General features: G+C 45.8%; 1 protein-coding gene across 5 annotated transcripts in view; it reads left to right on the top strand.

Moving 5' to 3' along the window:
• The first annotated feature begins 305 nt into the window (after positions 1-305).
• LOC147459497 (uncharacterized) overlaps positions 306-16,627 on the top strand; it is a 36,295-nt gene continuing 19,973 nt past the window's right edge. The window contains exons 1-5 of one of the 5 annotated variants that reach the window (XM_086510751.1): positions 309-1,069; positions 1,156-1,404; positions 1,482-1,619; positions 1,689-1,856; positions 2,160-2,234. In XM_086510751.1, coding sequence (XP_086366877.1) covers positions 326-1,069; positions 1,156-1,404; positions 1,482-1,619; positions 1,689-1,856; positions 2,160-2,234 — 1,374 coding nt within the window. In that variant the 5' untranslated portion in view covers positions 309-325. Of the gene's footprint in view, positions 1,070-1,155; positions 1,405-1,481; positions 1,857-2,159; positions 2,235-16,627 lie in introns of all 5 variants that reach the window. The other 4 variants (XM_086510752.1, XM_086510753.1, XM_086510750.1 and 1 more) reach the window with 4 other exon arrangements.

Here is a 16,627-nt window from a genome sequence, read left to right on the forward strand (position 1 = left end):
AAATATTACATATTCTTACTTGAAATTCACCACTACCAGTATTCTCTAATCTAATTACTTTCATTGGACATAATTTATTATTTTTTCGGACCACAATTTTTATTATTTACTACCGTGACCTGCCAAACATAAATTACATCTATATGATATCTAGCACATACACTTCAATAACATTTCTAACTAGCAATTCCATTTTTAATCATAGGCAGTGCTCTTGTCTATTGTAGACGACCTTGTTTAATTATTCATTGCTACAATATTGCATAGCAAGGCCCACCAAGCAAGACTTCAACTTCGACTATAAAAGGGGGCACCTGGGATCGCAATGGTGGGTATCGAAAGCATGGCAGGCGAGGGCGTCACGTCCCCTTCGACTCTTCAACAGGCTGCCTCGTCTCAGCCCATCTCAGTCACTTCTCCAACAGGTGCTAATGCCAATGCGCAGCAGGTATTAGCAGGAGCCCCCCCTGCGCACCAGCCACAGCTCGCTGTTAATCTAACGCAGCCCCAGAATTTCCCCCAAAATCAGCAATCCCTCAATCAGATTGCTTACGCACAACAGCAGGCCAAGCCCGGAGCAGGGGCTGCTACTAGGTCCTTGCACTCTCAGTATGTGCAAAATGTACAAAACCCCACCCAATCCCAGCAACCTCCCTCCCCTGCTATGGGTGTCCAATCCCCTCCTCAGACTGGAGCATCATCCATGCCCCGTAGCTCATCTGCTTCCCGCATTGTCCAAGTATCCCCAAATGCAACAAACATCAGGGCAGCAGCCCCTGGTGCTTCGGTTGGGCAATTCGTAGGTTCCGCCTCCTTGCAGCAACAACAGCAGCAGATGCTGGCTTCCCAACGAGCTTCGCAGGGTCAGCCCATGGCTGGAACGCAGCAGAGACCTGCTCAAAGTGGCCAAACATCTCACTTACAAAGTGGGCAGCTATCGGCTGGTGGTATGATGGCTGGGTCATCTTCTATGCGTTCAGTTTATCCAAGCCCATACATGCAGGCCAGAACTCCAATGCCGGGACAAATGACAATGCCAATGAGTCCACAATACTCACCCCTCCATCAGGCAAAATTTTTGCGCTACGCATGTTCTGTTATGTCCATCATTTTTGTCAAACAGCTATTCTAAAATTAGTGTTTCAATTTGAAAAGATGCATGGGCGGCAAAAGGCAGGGCAAGTTCCAATGACACAATATACCAATGCAGGGACTCCTGGATCGCAGCTAATGGGACTTACTTCAATGTCAGGTGTAGGAAACCAACCGGTCAGACCGCCTGGATCTGTGGGGCAACAGTCACAGCCTGTCAATCGAATGCAGCCACTCCAAAATAGGCAGCCTCAAACTCCGCAACAATCGCAGGCTTCCCCACAGTTGGCTCAACAGCAAGCTTCTACACAGGTTCATCCTTGTGACTTCTCTTGTTAATTCTTAAGCTTTATGTGTAGTAAACTGTTACGCTTTGTATCTACATTCAGAAGGTGTCCTCGATGGGCCCAATTGGTAGTGGTCTACAAGCATCTTCTCAGCCACCGAGTGGAGCAAATAATCTACAAAACCAGGCGCAGCAAGCATGGATGCAGAAGTCACTGAATCAAGGTCAAGCGTCGTACCAAGTAAGTCCTCAACAAGCAGCTCTACATAAACTGGGGCAACCACAGTATTCTCATCATGTACAGGGACAGCCACAGCAGGCACAGCCACCTCCGTTGAACCAGCAGCAGCTAGCGAGAACTGTAAATCAGCGTCCGGCTGGTATTCCACCCGGTACACCTCAGACAAACATGATGGGTGCAAACGATTCTGGGAATCACATTTTGGGCAAAAGGAGTATCCAGGATCTTGTTGCACAGGTATTTGTTTTTGAAGGGTCAAGGTGCTCACTGTTTTGTCTTTATAAGCTTTTAAGCTCAATTGTCATTTTCAAGGCATAGTTCTCGCACATGTTACCCCCTATGAATCTCGTTATTAAATTCTCTAAAATGTTACATGAGGGAGATGGTGTAACAACATGGCAAATTGAGAAGGATGCTTTTAAGGATAAAAAAAGAAAGATGACAAGCTTTGAATAATTTTGGAAAGTCTGAGTATTTAGAGAGATGTTTTTAATGAGATGTTTTGCATCATTCTGAGAGTGTACCACCTGGATGATGCAGGTTGATCCTACTAGACGACTTGATCCAGAAGTGGAAGAAATGTTACTAGACATTGCAGATGATTTTATTGAGTCGGTGAGTGGGAATGTGGAAATTTATTGAGCATGATTTTGTTGCTAACACCCCCCCTCTTCCTCTCGTACACAAACAAATCTTGTCTTTCCGTCTCCCTTACTCCATGTTTTGTTTTGAATGCAAGTGTTTTTTTCAAACCTTTTTGTGATATATTTTAGGGTTAGGTTTTTTTGAAATAGTTCAAAGAGGCAGCTGGCTAGTACTTCTGTGTGACCTAACCCGAAAAATGTGGTGAGGCATTGCGGTTGATAGAAGTGACAGAATCAGATTTCACACTAATCCAAACACGCTTTCCTTGCACAGTTGTGCTACTACTTAGTTCTTTGGTTCCTTGCTTAGGAAAATTCCTTGAACTTTTCAGAGAGTAATTGGTTACTTATTCATGTTACATTCAAGCGCACCTCGTGCTAGGGTGAAATCACTATTAAGACTTGCACAGGAATGGATAGAAAGCACAGGAATGGATAGAAATTTAAAAACACTTCACAATTGAAATCCATGTGATAGACATGGGATAGGCAGGAAGATAGACATGGGAGAGGCAGGATTTTCCTCGAAGATGGCCCTTAATAGGCGCCATTGGCTGCACGTCAAGGAGAGAGAGGAATGCCTCCTTGCACTCATCATCTGATTTGCGTAACTAGGTACCGAGCTACAAAACACGATTAGAGAAAGACATAACTGGGATACCATTTTGCTTGAGACTGCGCCAATCGTCTTTTAATCGTGCTAGGTACTGAGGTGGCATAAACCGCGCCTTGAGCTTGTCTTGGAAGTTGGCCCAATTGAAGGAAAGGGGCGCGCCTTCACCGGCTTCCTCTAGGTGGGCGGCCAATTGTGTCTCTTGCCATGCGTGGTACCAATTGATTGCATCACTGGCAAGGTACATGGGTGCCGTCAAAACCTTGCTATTTCCTGTCTTCTTAGTTGTCGCAAAATAAGTATTAAATTGATGCAACCAAGAATGAATAACACTAGCATCCATCTTACCGTCATACTTACTGAATGTCAACTTCTCGTTGATGGGGTTGTTGGAGTCTGAATCTCGGCGCGTCGCTTGATGAACGATTAACATCTTTTGCCGGCTCGGGTTTCGAGGTAGAGTACCTGTTGGACCAACTCGTGCATGCGTTGGTCTCTCTGCGCCTCATGCTCTAACTCCAAGGCCGCTCGTCTATCTTCGGTCGCCAAACGCGCTTGCTCACGCTCACGCTCCAAGGCTAACCGTCTTTCTTTGCGCTCGTGATCCAATTCTGCCTTTATTTCTTCGGCCGCCAAGCGCGCTTACTCGCGCTCATGCTCCAAGGCTATCGTTCTTTCTTCGCGCTCGTGCTCCAAGGCGGCGCATTGCGCTTCTTGTCGTATCATCATGTCCATCATCGTCTTGACCAAAGCCTCCATAGGATTTGGTGCAATCCTTGGCGTAGGTGGGGAAGGGGGAGGATCGGAAAAACCTCCTGCCGGGGAAAATTCTTCTTCACCACCTCTATACTCATCACCTTCATGCAAAGTATCCATTCCGCTTCGGGTGATGACCATACATCGAGATCTTGGGTTCTTAAGTTCATGAGGAACTTTGGTTCTTGTAGTTCTTGGGTTCTTGGGTTCTTGAGGGTCTTGAGTTCTTTCTTTAGCTTGCAATCTATGTTAGAGAAGGATCCTCTCTTACGCGAGCTCCTCTCTTTCCCGCGGGCGAACCCCTTGGCGGCCTTGCGCTCATACCAAGGTTGCTTTTTCCCACCTCACGTCGATCGGCCGGCTGCTAAGTGCACGGTCCGCTCTCAACGAGTGAAAAGAGAAACAAGGGGAGGTTGGACAAGCCCTTCTTTCTTGGGTTTCCTGTCATTCTTCAAAACACGATAAGGAATCGACAAGCCCAAGAGGAGCAAAAAAATTTCTATGGTTCTTTCCTTGAGTGATACAAAACACTGCCAAAGCTCTGATACCAATGTAAGGTGCAGGAGAAGTGAATGTTAAACTTTGCTCAAGATGAGTGCTTCGAACTGTGCTCAAGGGTTCCTTTTACTTACGGAAGGGAGACCTTCTGTTCCTTAAATGAGAGTGCAAATGATCACAAACAAAGTGGATAAACACTGTGAATGAAGGTGCTGAGACTGAGAGATAGAGAGAGAAGAATACGACACCAGAATGTTGTCAAACCCTCCTCCAAGGGCCCCTCTCTCGATGGTGAGAGAAGTCTTTGCTATTGATTGCACAAATCTCTACAATGGTCTAAATGCAATGGTCTTGCCGATGATGTCGACGACGAGGCGGGCTGAAAATTGAAAACGCTAGGGGCTGAAATCTGCAAATCTTGTATCTGCTGAATTCTGACTCTATGTTGGTGACGATGGCAATGACGACGATGCGACGGCGACGGGCTGAAAACGCAGATGCTGAAATCTACGAATAGCGAACTGAATCTGCAATTGTTGGCTGATCTGACGGTGCGGCGAGGATTTGCTGCGGGAAGGTGAGATCTGCGAGGTTTGGGGGCTGCGGTGCGGAGTCGGACTGCTGAAAATACAAATCGCTGATGCTATGGGCTGAACCGTCGCCAGAATCTGCAAAACGCTAGGTGATGCAGCAACTAGAAAACTCTAGATGAACTGTTGAAAATATATGCTAACGCCAGGCTGATCTGCAATTGCAAAACGCTGGGGTAACGCTGGGGTTGATCTGCAAATTGCTGAAAAGCGCTGGCTGGTCTTTGGTGGCTGAAAAACACTAGGTTCCCTGGCCGGTCTTGTTGAGAAGGTGCACTGCCATATGTTATCTGCTGCCTCTTCTGTCAGAAAGTGCTAGCGCTAGCTTTCTTATATATTAACTTGCCAAAGTTGCCCTACCCAGTTTCCCAACAAAGTCACTTATTAATAGTATGTTAGGTGCAGCGAAATGAATGTTGAACTTTGCTCAAGATGAGTGCTCCGAATGGTGCTCAAGGTTCCTTTTACTTATGGAAGGGAGAGCCTTCCGTTCTTTAATGAGAGAGTGCCATGGATACAAACAAAGTGAATGGACATTGTGCGTGAAGGTTCATGAGACTGAGAGATAGAGAGAGAAGAGAATACGACACCAGAGACGTTGTAAAACCCTCCTCCAAGGGCACCACTCTTGATGGCGAGAGTGGTCTACTATTGATTGCACAATCTAGTAGAATGCCTGATGCAAATCTAATGGGGCTATGTCGATGTCGACGGTGTGGACGACAAGACCGAGTCTATGGCTGAAAACCGAGTGCTTGGGAAGCTTCTTGTCGGGTTGTCTTTTCTTGCTTGGAATGGCTGAATCTGCTGGCTTCTATCGGCTGAATTTACTAATGAAAAACGCTGATATGGCTGGGGTAAAAACGCTAAGTTTTGCTGGGTTTTTCTTGCTGAAATCTGTCCCTTAAATGCTGTCCTTTTCACTGCTGCAAATCCTACTTGCTGGCTGTTGCTATGGTGTCAAAACACTGTGTAAAGGCTGCTGAAAACCGCTGGTTCTGAGGGCTGAGAAAACGCTGGCAGAAAACGCTGCCTGCTGGTGCTTTCAAACACTGGATAGGCTGGCTGTTGCTTGCTTGGAAACGCCAGGTGTAGGCTGCAGCTATGATGCAAAAATGCCACTTGCTGGTGCTTTCAACTGCTGAATTTGGTAACCAAAAACGCTGATGGGTTCTGGCTCAAAAACGCCGAGGCTACTGTTCTTTGGCTGGCTGGAATCACCCAAGGCAAGGCTGGGAAACACTAGGGAGCTTGTGGGTAAAAACGCCACCAAGGGGAAGTCTTGCTTGAGATAGGTTCTTGTCCTTGTTCTTGCTGAGAGTCGGCTTGCTGAGCAATGCTCCTGTTGCCTCATCTGCCAGAAAGTGCTAACTTTGGTTTGCTCATATATTATCTTAGCAAAATTGCCCTACCTAGTTCCCAACAAAAGTCACTTAATAAATAAGCGAAAAATGTCAAAAATAGGAAAAATAGGTTTAATGCATTGGAAAATGCTCTTGATGGATTTTGATGGGAATGCTGATGATCATGCTGTGTGCAACTGTAGGATATGCATCTAATCTAAGCGACTGGTCTTGCACGGTCTGCGAACAGACTCACAAAAGTGCCAAATCACTTTCTATCCTAGATTGACTTGACTGATTGAATCTGGTCATGCTGTAGCTTGTCCACGGACACATAGGGTTGGATGTGTCACGTGACATAATAAGTGAAAAATGGCTAAAATAGGGAAAATAGGCTCTGTGCACTGTAAAATGCTTCTGATGGGTATTGATGGTAATGTTGATGATTATGCTGTGTGCAACCAGAGGAAATGCAACTACTCTTAAGTGTCTGGACATGCACGGTCTATGAACAAACTCACAAAGGTGCCAAAACACTTCCTACGCTAATTGAACCCTTGTCATGAAGTAGCTTGTCCACATGCACATAGGGTTAGATGTGCACGTGAAATCCAAAGCTTACACGAGAATTTCTATGAAAGAATCCTCGTGTCCGGACCCCAAACTTATTAGCCACTCCCAACCCTTACTCCATCGCGCACGCTGCATCGGGCGCGCTCTCGTCTTCATCGCTCTGTCTTACAAGGCATAAGTCATAAAGATCACTTGCAAGAGAAGGATCAAGGATTTTGTTTTTTCGAGCCACCGTTTTTTTTCCTCAGAGGCAAAGGTGGATGCCTATAGCTACCAAGCCGCACACTCCAAGGACTTGGCAAGCTTTCAAGAAAAAAGTTTTGCCCGAAGTTATATGCCTTCAGAAATCTTTCTTTGGAGTACAACTTCCGGCAGAGTGGGGTATTCTGAAATGCTTGCCACGGAAACCCTAGCAAATCATAACTTGAAATTTCTCGACATCTCTCAATAGGTGTCTCTTTTCGAGCTGATAACCTTGGAGGTCTAGTGTGATTGGTATATCTTGACGCTACCATCACCGCCACAGGAACACTGTTTGTCGAGGCTTGTTCGACTATTCAAGCGCTTATGGACCATGCTGTAGTCCACTACAACCTTATGGAAGAAATCTAACCCTAAGCTTAGTGTTCAAGATGGAAAGCTAGTTGTTTTTTCGAGCCGACTTATGTCAAGATTGCTTTTTTTAAGTTTGAAATTTGGTTGAGAACTTGTTTGGTGATCTTGTTTGGAATTTGTTTGAACTGGATGATATTTGTTTTAAACCTATCTTGTGCTGATTTGAATTGTTTGACTCTGGTTTCAATATTGGTTTCAATGCGTGGTTGTTTACTCTCGGGTGGAGTAGTGAGAAATGTTGTTTTGGTATTGTCTGAACCTCGGAACGTCGCAAACAGGATGTCTGGGAGCGTTTCATTGTATGCTTGAAAACTTCGGAATGATGCAGACGGGATGTCTGGAGAGTGTTTCGTTGCGTACTGGAAAACCTCCGAACGACGCAGATGGGATGTCTAGGGAGCGGAGCGTATGGTTGAATGCTTGAACCTCCAAGCAACGCAAATTGTGGTCTAGGGAGCGTTTGGTTGTACGAGTCCTTTGAACTCATGGCCCAGACCTTTTTAGGTTATCTGTGGGGGAGTGACGAGGTAGTCATCGAGTAGCTTCATACTGTAGACCGTCTGTCTCAGGGGAGTGCTCAACGGCGCTGTTCGTTGTGTTATTTTGCAGATATATGTAATCGCAGACGATTACTTTCTTTCAAGAAGGGGGGATGCCACAAACTGCTGATGTGTCAAGATGCTGAAGAACAGAGCCAACCTGCAGATCCCGGTCGAGGGGCCTAAACCCTAAGAAGAATGTCACGTGACACATCCAGCCCTATGTGTCCGTGGACAAGCTACACCATAACAGGGTTTCCGTCAATCCAGTCAGTCTAGATTAGAAGTTATCTGGCACTTTTTGTGAGTCTATTCGTAGACTGTGCATGCCCAGTCACTTAGTGTAGATGCATATACTCTGGTTGAACACAGCATGATCATCAATATTCCCATCAGAATCGATAAGATTCCATCAAGGGAATTTTTCAGTTCATTTAGCCTATTTTACCTATTTTTGGCATTTTTCACTTATTAATTTAAGTGACTTTCCAACAAAAGTAGGTAGGGCAATTTGGGTAAGAAAATATATATAAGCAAACCAAAGTTAGCACTAAATGGCAGAAGAGGCAATAGGAGCCAAGCTTAGCAGGCAACTTCTCAGCAAGACCAAGCCTTGGTGGATTCCCTCCAAGCAGCAGATCCTCCCCATCCCTCAGCCCTAGCGTTTTTGCTCCATCGCCAACCTCCACTTTGCCTTGGCGTTTTTCGGCAGGTACCGAATTTCAGCCCATTGCATCTGGCGTTTTTGCATGATTGCCAGCGTGCTGTCCCCTCAGCGTTTTCAGCCTTAAAACACTGCAGAAAAGCCTCAGTTTCAGCCCCAAAACGCAGCCCATCTCAGCGTTTTTCCTCAGCTACCACCTGCGTTTTTCAGCCCTCGAAGAGCAGCAGATTCAGCCCCAGAAAGACCTCAGTTTTCAGCCCTAAACCTGCAGAATTTCAGCGACAAAGAACCACAGAAATAGCCCCAAAAATCAGCGTTTTTGGACTCGCAGCAGATTTCAGCCCACAGCGTTTTTGGACAGCAGTAGGAAGATTGCAGATTTCAGCCCTTCGTCATCCCCATCGTCATTGTCGACATAACCTAGACTTGCATCAGTCCATGCATACCGCTTGTACCAGTTTGTGCAATCATAAGTAGACCACTCTCGCCGACGAGAGTGGGGCCTTCGGAGGAGGGTTTTACAACGTCTCTGGTGTCGTATCTCTCTTCTCTCTCTATCTCTCAGTCTCATACACTTTCACGCATAGTGTCCATTCACTTTGTTTGTGATCATAGCACTCTCTCATTAAGAACGGAAGGCTCTACCTTCCATAAGAACAAAAGGAACCTTGAGCACAGTTCGGAGCACTCATCTTGAGCAAAGTGCAAACATTCATTCCGCTGCACCTAACAAAGAAGCAGAAGTTCTACCAACTTATGGGGCCTTGTTCGATGGGGCCTAGGGAACCTAAAGATATTAAAATAAAGCAGGATGACCACACACACACACACACACTCTCTCTTGCGTAAGCTCTTGATGACGTGGCAACTGTACGGACGCCCGCAATTCGCGTTGGATTGCTGAGGTGGCAGACAATACGGAATTTTGCGTTTTACGTTGGCTGTGCTGATGTGGCACCTGTATGGATTTCCGTAATTTGTGTTGGGAGCTTTTCATGCAAGTTTTTGGGACCAGATGCCTTTGAGTTCGAAGCTTTTCATAGGCCAAGGGCCTTTAAATATGAACCAAGGGCTCATTCTCTGGTACGCTGTAACAAACTGTTGACGTGTCAAAGCCTAAAGAATGGAGTCAATGTACAGATGTGGCCGAGGGGCCTAAACCCTAATGTCTGCCAGAAACCCTAACTGCTGAAACCCTAATACTGAAAACCCTAACCCTAAAACTTGCAAACCCTAATTCTGAAAACCCTAACCTTAAAACCTACAAATCCTAATTTTTACCAGAAACCGTAACCCTAACCCTAACCCTAAGGCAGCAGACAAATTCCGAAAATTGCACTGACATGATGACGTGGCAGGCTGGACGGATTTCCGCGTTTTGCACTGGTTGATGACGTGGCAGGCTGTATGGATTTCCGTAAATTGCGCTGGCAGCTTTTTGGCTTTGCTTTTGAACCAGAAGCTTTTGAGTTTTAAAGGCTTTTTACTATAACTGCTTTTCAAGCCAAGGGCCTTTAAATATGAGGCTAGGGCTCATTCTCTGGCATGCTTCCTGGAGAAGGTGTAGAGTGTGGAGTACCGGCTTGTACTTTGATGATGCAATATAAAGAAATACCGAAAGGGGCGTCAAGGTTTGGGGCCAATACTCTCTGGGGTGGAATTCCGCCACTCCGTGTCGGGTGTCGTCTCTCTCTTCATTTGAGTTCAGTTGTTATTTGAAGTGCATAAAGTTGTTCAGTCTGTTCTTTTCTATTGGCACGTGGTGCCGGCCTTGTGACAGTGGTATCAGAGCATCAGGCGTGTGCTTTTCTGAAAGCATACCGGTCCCACAAAAGAGCAGACAGAGCTTTATTCGAGAATATCTTCGCCCTCCAACCCGGACTTATTAGCCACTCCCACCCTTACTTCATCGCGCATCGGGTGCGCTCCCGTCTTCACCGCAGTGTCTTACAGGGCATAAGCCAATTAAGATCACTTGCAAGAGAAGGATCCAGATTTGTTTCAACTCATTGTTTTTCTTAGAAGCAGTGCTATGCAGATGTTGATGTCTATAGCTACTAAGCAGCATACTCCAAGTACTTGAGTGGGGTATCCTGAAATGCTTGCCATGGAAACCCTAGCTGATTATAACTTGAAGTTTCTCGACATCTCCCAGTAGATGTCTCTTCACGAGCAGATGACCTTGGAGGTTTAGTGTGATTGCTATCTCTTGGGACTACCATCGCCGCCAAAGAAACACTATCTGTCCAAGAGCTGATGGACCATGCCGTGCTCGGCTACGACCTCATGGAAGGAACCTAACCCTAATTTTTGGTGCAGGTCTCAAGATGGAAAGTCAGTCGACTTTTCGAGCTCGACTAATGTCGAGATTGCTTTTTAAGTTTGAGTTCTGTTTGAGCTTGTTTGGTGATCTTGTTTGAAGCTTTGTTTGAAATTTGTTTGAAATGGATGGTATCTTTTTTGAACCTGTCTTGGTGCCGATTTGAATTGTTTGACTCTGGTTTGATACTGGTTTCAATGATTGGTGATTTTACTCCCGGGTGGAGAAGTGAGAAATGATGTTTGAGAATGCTTGTTCATACTCATGGCCCGGACCCTTGTGGTTATTTGCGGGGGGAGTATTGAATGATTGAAAAGTGTTGTTTTTACTCATGGCCCGGACCCTTGTGGTTATTTACGGGAGGAGTATTGTTGTTGTTACTCATGGCCCGGACATGGATGGTTATGCGGGAGGAGTATTAAGAAGTCTGAGTAGTGGTTACTCTCAGCACCTCCAAACGACGCAGGCTGCGGTCTGGGGGGCGTTTGGTTGTAAAAGGCCTTTATATCTCATGGCCCAGACCTTTTTAGGTTATGCGGGAGGAGTGATGAGGGAGTCATTGAATATCTCCCGGCCCGGACCTTGTTAGGTTATGCGGGGGGAGTGTTCATCGGCGGCTTTATGTTTCTATGTCTTGTAACATGCATATGTAACAATTCAAGAAGGGGAGCTGCTGACGTGTCAAAGCCTAAAGAATGGAGTCAACGTACAGATGTGGCCGAGGGGCCTAAACCCTAATGTCTGCCAGAAACCCTAACTGTAGAAACCCTAATGCTAGAAACCCTAACCCTAAAACTTGCAAACCCTAATTCTGAAAACCCTAACCCTAAAACCTGCAAGCCCTAATTTCTGCCAGAAACCCTAATCCTAAGGCAGCAGACAAATTCCGAAAATTGCGCTGACATGATGACGTGGCAGGCTGTACGGATTTCTGCGTTTTGCACTGGCCGATGACGTGGCAAGCTGTACGGATTTTCGTAAATTGCGTTGGCAGCTTTTTGGCTTTGCTTTTGAACCAGAAGCTTTTGAGTTTTAAAGGCTTTTTACTATAACTGCTTTTCAGGCCAAGGGCCTTTAAATATGAGGCTAGGGCTCATTCTCTGGCATGCTTCCTGGAGAAGGTGCAGAGTCTGGAGTACCGGCTTGTACTTTGATGATGGAATATAAAGAAATACCGAAAGGGGCGCCACTCCGTGTCGCGTGTCGTCTCTCTCTCTCTCTCTCTCTCCATTTCAGTTCAGTTGTTATTTGAAGTGCTTAAAGTTGTTCAGTCTGTTCTTTTCTATTGGCACGTGGTGCCGGCCTTGTGACATACGCTCCCACGTTGAGGTGCAAAGGATGGAGTACTGGCGTTGTACCTTGTTCAAGCAATATAAAGAAATACCGAAAGGGGCACCAAGGTTTGGGGCCAATGCTCTATGAGGATGGAACTGCGCCACTCCTCGTCTCGTGTCGTGGATCTCTTTCAGTTCAGTTGTTATTTGAAGTGCTTAAAGTTGTTCAATCTGTTTTTTTCCGTTGGTACGTGGTGCTCGTCCCCGTTATAGTAGGTTGTATGGACGACCAAAAAATGCACTGACATGGTGACGTGGTAGATTGTACGGATGCCCGCGTTTTACATTGCTAACATGGAAGTTGTACGGATTTCTGTATTTCATGCTGGCAGCGATTGGGTGCTAGCTTTTGGACCAGATGCTTTTAGGACTTGAAGATTTTCATGTAAACTGGCCAAGGGGCCTTCAAATGTGTGCCAAGGGATCACTCTCTGACATGCTTCCACATGGAGATGCATAGTAGTGGCGCCGACGTTGTATTGAGTTAAAGCAATATAAAGAAATATCGAAAGGGACGCTGTCACAAGACGGGCACCACGCGTCAATAGAAAAGAACAGACTGAACAGACTTTTAACACTTCAATAACAACTGAACTGAAAGAGAGATACGACACGCGACACGGAGTGGCGGAATTCCACCCCAGAGAGTATTGGCCCCAAACCTTGGCGTCCCTTTTGGTATTTCTTTATATTGCATCAACACAGTACAAGCCGATACTCTAGACTGTGCACCTTCTCCAGGAAGCATGCCAGAGAATGAGCCCTAGCCTCATATTTAAAGGCCCTTGGCCTGAAAAACAGTTACAGTAAAAAGCCTTTAAAACTCAAAAGCTTCTGGTCCAAAAGCAAAGCCAAAAAGCTGCCAACGTAAATCATGGAAATCCGTACAGCTTGCCACGTCATCAGCCAACGCAAAACGCGGAAATCCGTACAGCCTGCCATGTCATCATGTCAGCGCAAATTTTGGAAATGTGCATGCTACCCTTAGGGTTAGGGTTATGCAGGTTCTAGGGTTAGGGTTTCCAGAATTAGGGTTTGCAGGTTTTAGGGTTAGGGTTTCCAGAATTAGGGTTTCAGTTGTTAGGGTTTCTGGCAGAAATTAGGGTTAGGGTTTCTGCTCTCGTGCAGCCACGTCATTTGTAAGTTGGCTCCATTCTTTAGGCTTTGACACGTCAGCAATTTGTTACAGACGCCATGGTTTGGGGCCAGTTGAGTGGAACTCCGCCACTCCCTGTCTCGTGTGCTGTGCATCTCTTTCAGTTCAGTTGTTTTGAAGTGCTCAAAATTTGTTAAGTGTGTACTTTTTCGTTGGCACGTGGTGTCTTCCCGTTACGGTGGTATCAGAGCTCCATTCGAGTGCTTTTTTGAAAGCATACCGATCTTTTCAAGAGCAGATAGAGCAAGATGGTGCTTCGAGATTTCACAATATTTTTTTTTCGCTTTTTGGGAGAGAAAGATTCAAGGAAAGCTTTACAGTCTCTGCATTAGTTTGAACTTTGACAACATCTGTGCCATGGGAATTACTCAGAAGAATTGAAGATCTTTCGAGCCACCTCTTTTCGCAGAGACAGTGCCATGCATTTTGTGGATGTCTATAGCTACCAAGCCGCGCACTCCAAGGACTTTGCAAGCTTTTAAGAAAAAATTTGCCCGAAGTTATACAATTTGACATATTCCTTCAGAGTGCAGCTTTTGGCAGAGTGGGGTTACGTGAAATGCTTGCCACGGGAACTGTAACAAATTACAACTTGACATTTTTCGATATCTATCATCAGGTGTCTCTCCAGGATGTGATAACCTTGGAGGCCCAGTGTGATTAATATTTCATTGTACTACCATCACTGCCACGAGAACACTGTCTATCCAAGCCAGTTCCGACCATTCAAGAGCTTATGGACCATGTTGCGGTTAGCTACAACCTTATGGAAGGAATGTAACCCTAACTGTCATGCAGGTCTGGGGATGGAAAGCCAATCGTCTTTTTGAGCTCGATTGACCAAGATACATTGAGAATGCTTTTTGAGTTCGATTTAGACACTTTTTGAACTTTGTTTGAGAAATTGTTTGTGAATACTATTTGGAATTTGTTTGTAATGGATGTTATTTGTTTTGAACCTACCTTGGTGTCAATTTGGAAATTGTTTGATTCTGGTTTAATGCTAGTTTTAGTGATTGGTGATTTACTCCCGAGAGGAGTATTGAATTGATGTTAGAGAATGCCTCCACATACTCATGGCCCGAACCCTTGTTATTTGCGGGTGTAGTATGGAATGATTGAAAAAATTGGTGTTTTTACTCATGGCCCAAGCTGGATGGTTATTTACGAGGGGAGTATTGAATGTTTGCAAAGTGCTGCTTTTACTCATGGCCCGGACCTAGATGCTTATTTACGGGGGGAGTGAATATCAAGAGCTCCGATATGGAATGAGAAAACTGAATGACCCTCTGGATTGACCCTCGGATATTTTTGAGCTAACTTGAGTTGTTTTGCAGGTCTGTAATCGGGGACGATTACTCTTCCTTCAAGAAGGGGGGATGTCACAAATTGTTGACGCGTGAAGCCATTGAAGACTTAGAGGGTTAGGGCTCCCCGAGCCTAACCCTAGCCAACCTGCAGATCCTGGCCGAGGGGCTTAAACCCTAGCTGAAGCAGAAGAAGAAGAAGTTCTCACCGTTTCACAGTTCCTCGTCGAGTGGCCCAAGCATTAAAGAAGGGTTAAAATTAAAATCCTAACCCTAGGGTCCCAACAACTTATGGGATCCCGTCTGATGGGGCCCAAATTATTAAAGCAGAGACACACAAAACTAACTTATGTAGACAATTGATGGCGTGGCAGGCTATACGGATGATAGGAAAATGCGTTGACATGCTGACATGGCAGACCATACGGATGCCTACGTTTTATCTTACTGACATGGGAGTTGTACGGATTTCCATATTTCGCACTGAGAGCTTTTGGGCACCAGCTTTTGGACCAAATGCTTTTGGGACTTGAAGCTTTTCATGTAAACTGCTTTTCATGGCCAAGGGGCCTTTAAATATGTGCCAAGGGCTTACTCTCTGGCATACTTTTGCGTGGAGATGCAGAGTAGTGGTGCCGACATTGAAGCAATATAAAGGAATGCCGAAAGGGGCACCAAGGTTTGGGGCCAGTATCTCGCCATTGTGTCTCCGGTGCCATGCATCTCTTTCAGTTCAAGTGCTTAAAGTTTGTTCAGTTTGCTCTTTTCATTCGGCATGTGGTGCCCTCTTGCTACACCAACTTTATGCTAGAGCATAACCAAGGAGTCTCTGTAGAGAGTGCACTCTGTAGGTAGTGTAGAGAGGGCCGAACTTTGGTTCAGGGTTTAGCGTGGTCTTGGCATAGTTACCCGGAACGGGAACGGGGAACGGGAACAGTAGGGTGCGGAACGGGACGGGAACGGGAGGGAGGAGAGGGGCCGGAACGGGAACGGGGCCGGAACGGTAGACCAAAGAAACTACATATATTATATGTATTGTAGGCTCATATTATAGGCTCATATGTAAGCTAAGCTTTTGAATTCGACCATCCTAATTAGAGCCATATTTACACATGTTGTACGATTACGGAGCTTGAGACAAGGATGGAGTTTGGAGAGAGAGAGAGAGAGAGAGAGAGAGAGAGAGAGAGAGAGAGAGAGAGAGAGAGAGAGAGAGAGAGAGAGAGGAATGGAGCTTGAGACACAAGAGGGAGGGATGGAGCTTGAGAAAGAGAGGTAGAAGCCACATTTGTTCTTTGAGGGTGTTGTGCTTTCCGCCAAAAAGGAACAGAAAGAAGCCAGAGCTCCATGTCCAAGCTTAAAGCTTTAGCAAGGAGAGTAGCTCAGTAGAGATGTTGAGAGCTTGAGGAGGAGGTGAGACGAGCCTCCAGAGTCCAAACAGCCCCAAATCAGCCCTCTAAATAGCCCCCAAACACCCCCAAATCAGCCCTCCAAATAGCCCCAAATCAGCCCTCCAAATAGCCCCAAATCTGACCCCAAATAGCCCCCAATAGCCCCAAACATGCCCCCAAATAGCTAGTGAAAAAAGTTGACTTTTTGGTTTGACCGTTCCGGATTCCCGTTCCGCCGTTCCGCCTTGTTCCCTCCCGTTCTGGGTCGCCGTTCCGGTTACACCCCGTTCCGGAACGGTGTTCCGTTCCCGACTCCGTTTCGAGAGCCAGACCCGTTCGGAACGCCGTTTCGGAACATTTAGGGTCCGTTCCGCCCGTTCCCTGTTACTATGGGTCTTGGCAATGAGCATTGATCAATTGTCACTTTGTGGTATTGAAATTTGATTTCATATTATCATATAGGTCATAGGTATTGTGTTTGAAGTACATGTACATCGTAATAGGTATTGTGTAATTGTCAGCGTACAAGTAGCAAGTGACAAGTCACTTGATTGATGTTCGGGGGTAGGTAGGTCTCTACAATTAGCTATAGAGTGAGTGTAGGTTTCTATTGTAAAATTCTTATTTTTCTCTATTTTTTCAAGGGTTCTTTTACCATGGGTGCG

Source organism: Adiantum capillus-veneris, chromosome 4 (genome assembly GCF_014529385.1).
Source record: "Adiantum capillus-veneris isolate H3 chromosome 4, ASM1452938v2, whole genome shotgun sequence".
NCBI classification, from domain to species: Eukaryota; Viridiplantae; Streptophyta; class Polypodiopsida; order Polypodiales; family Pteridaceae; genus Adiantum; species Adiantum capillus-veneris.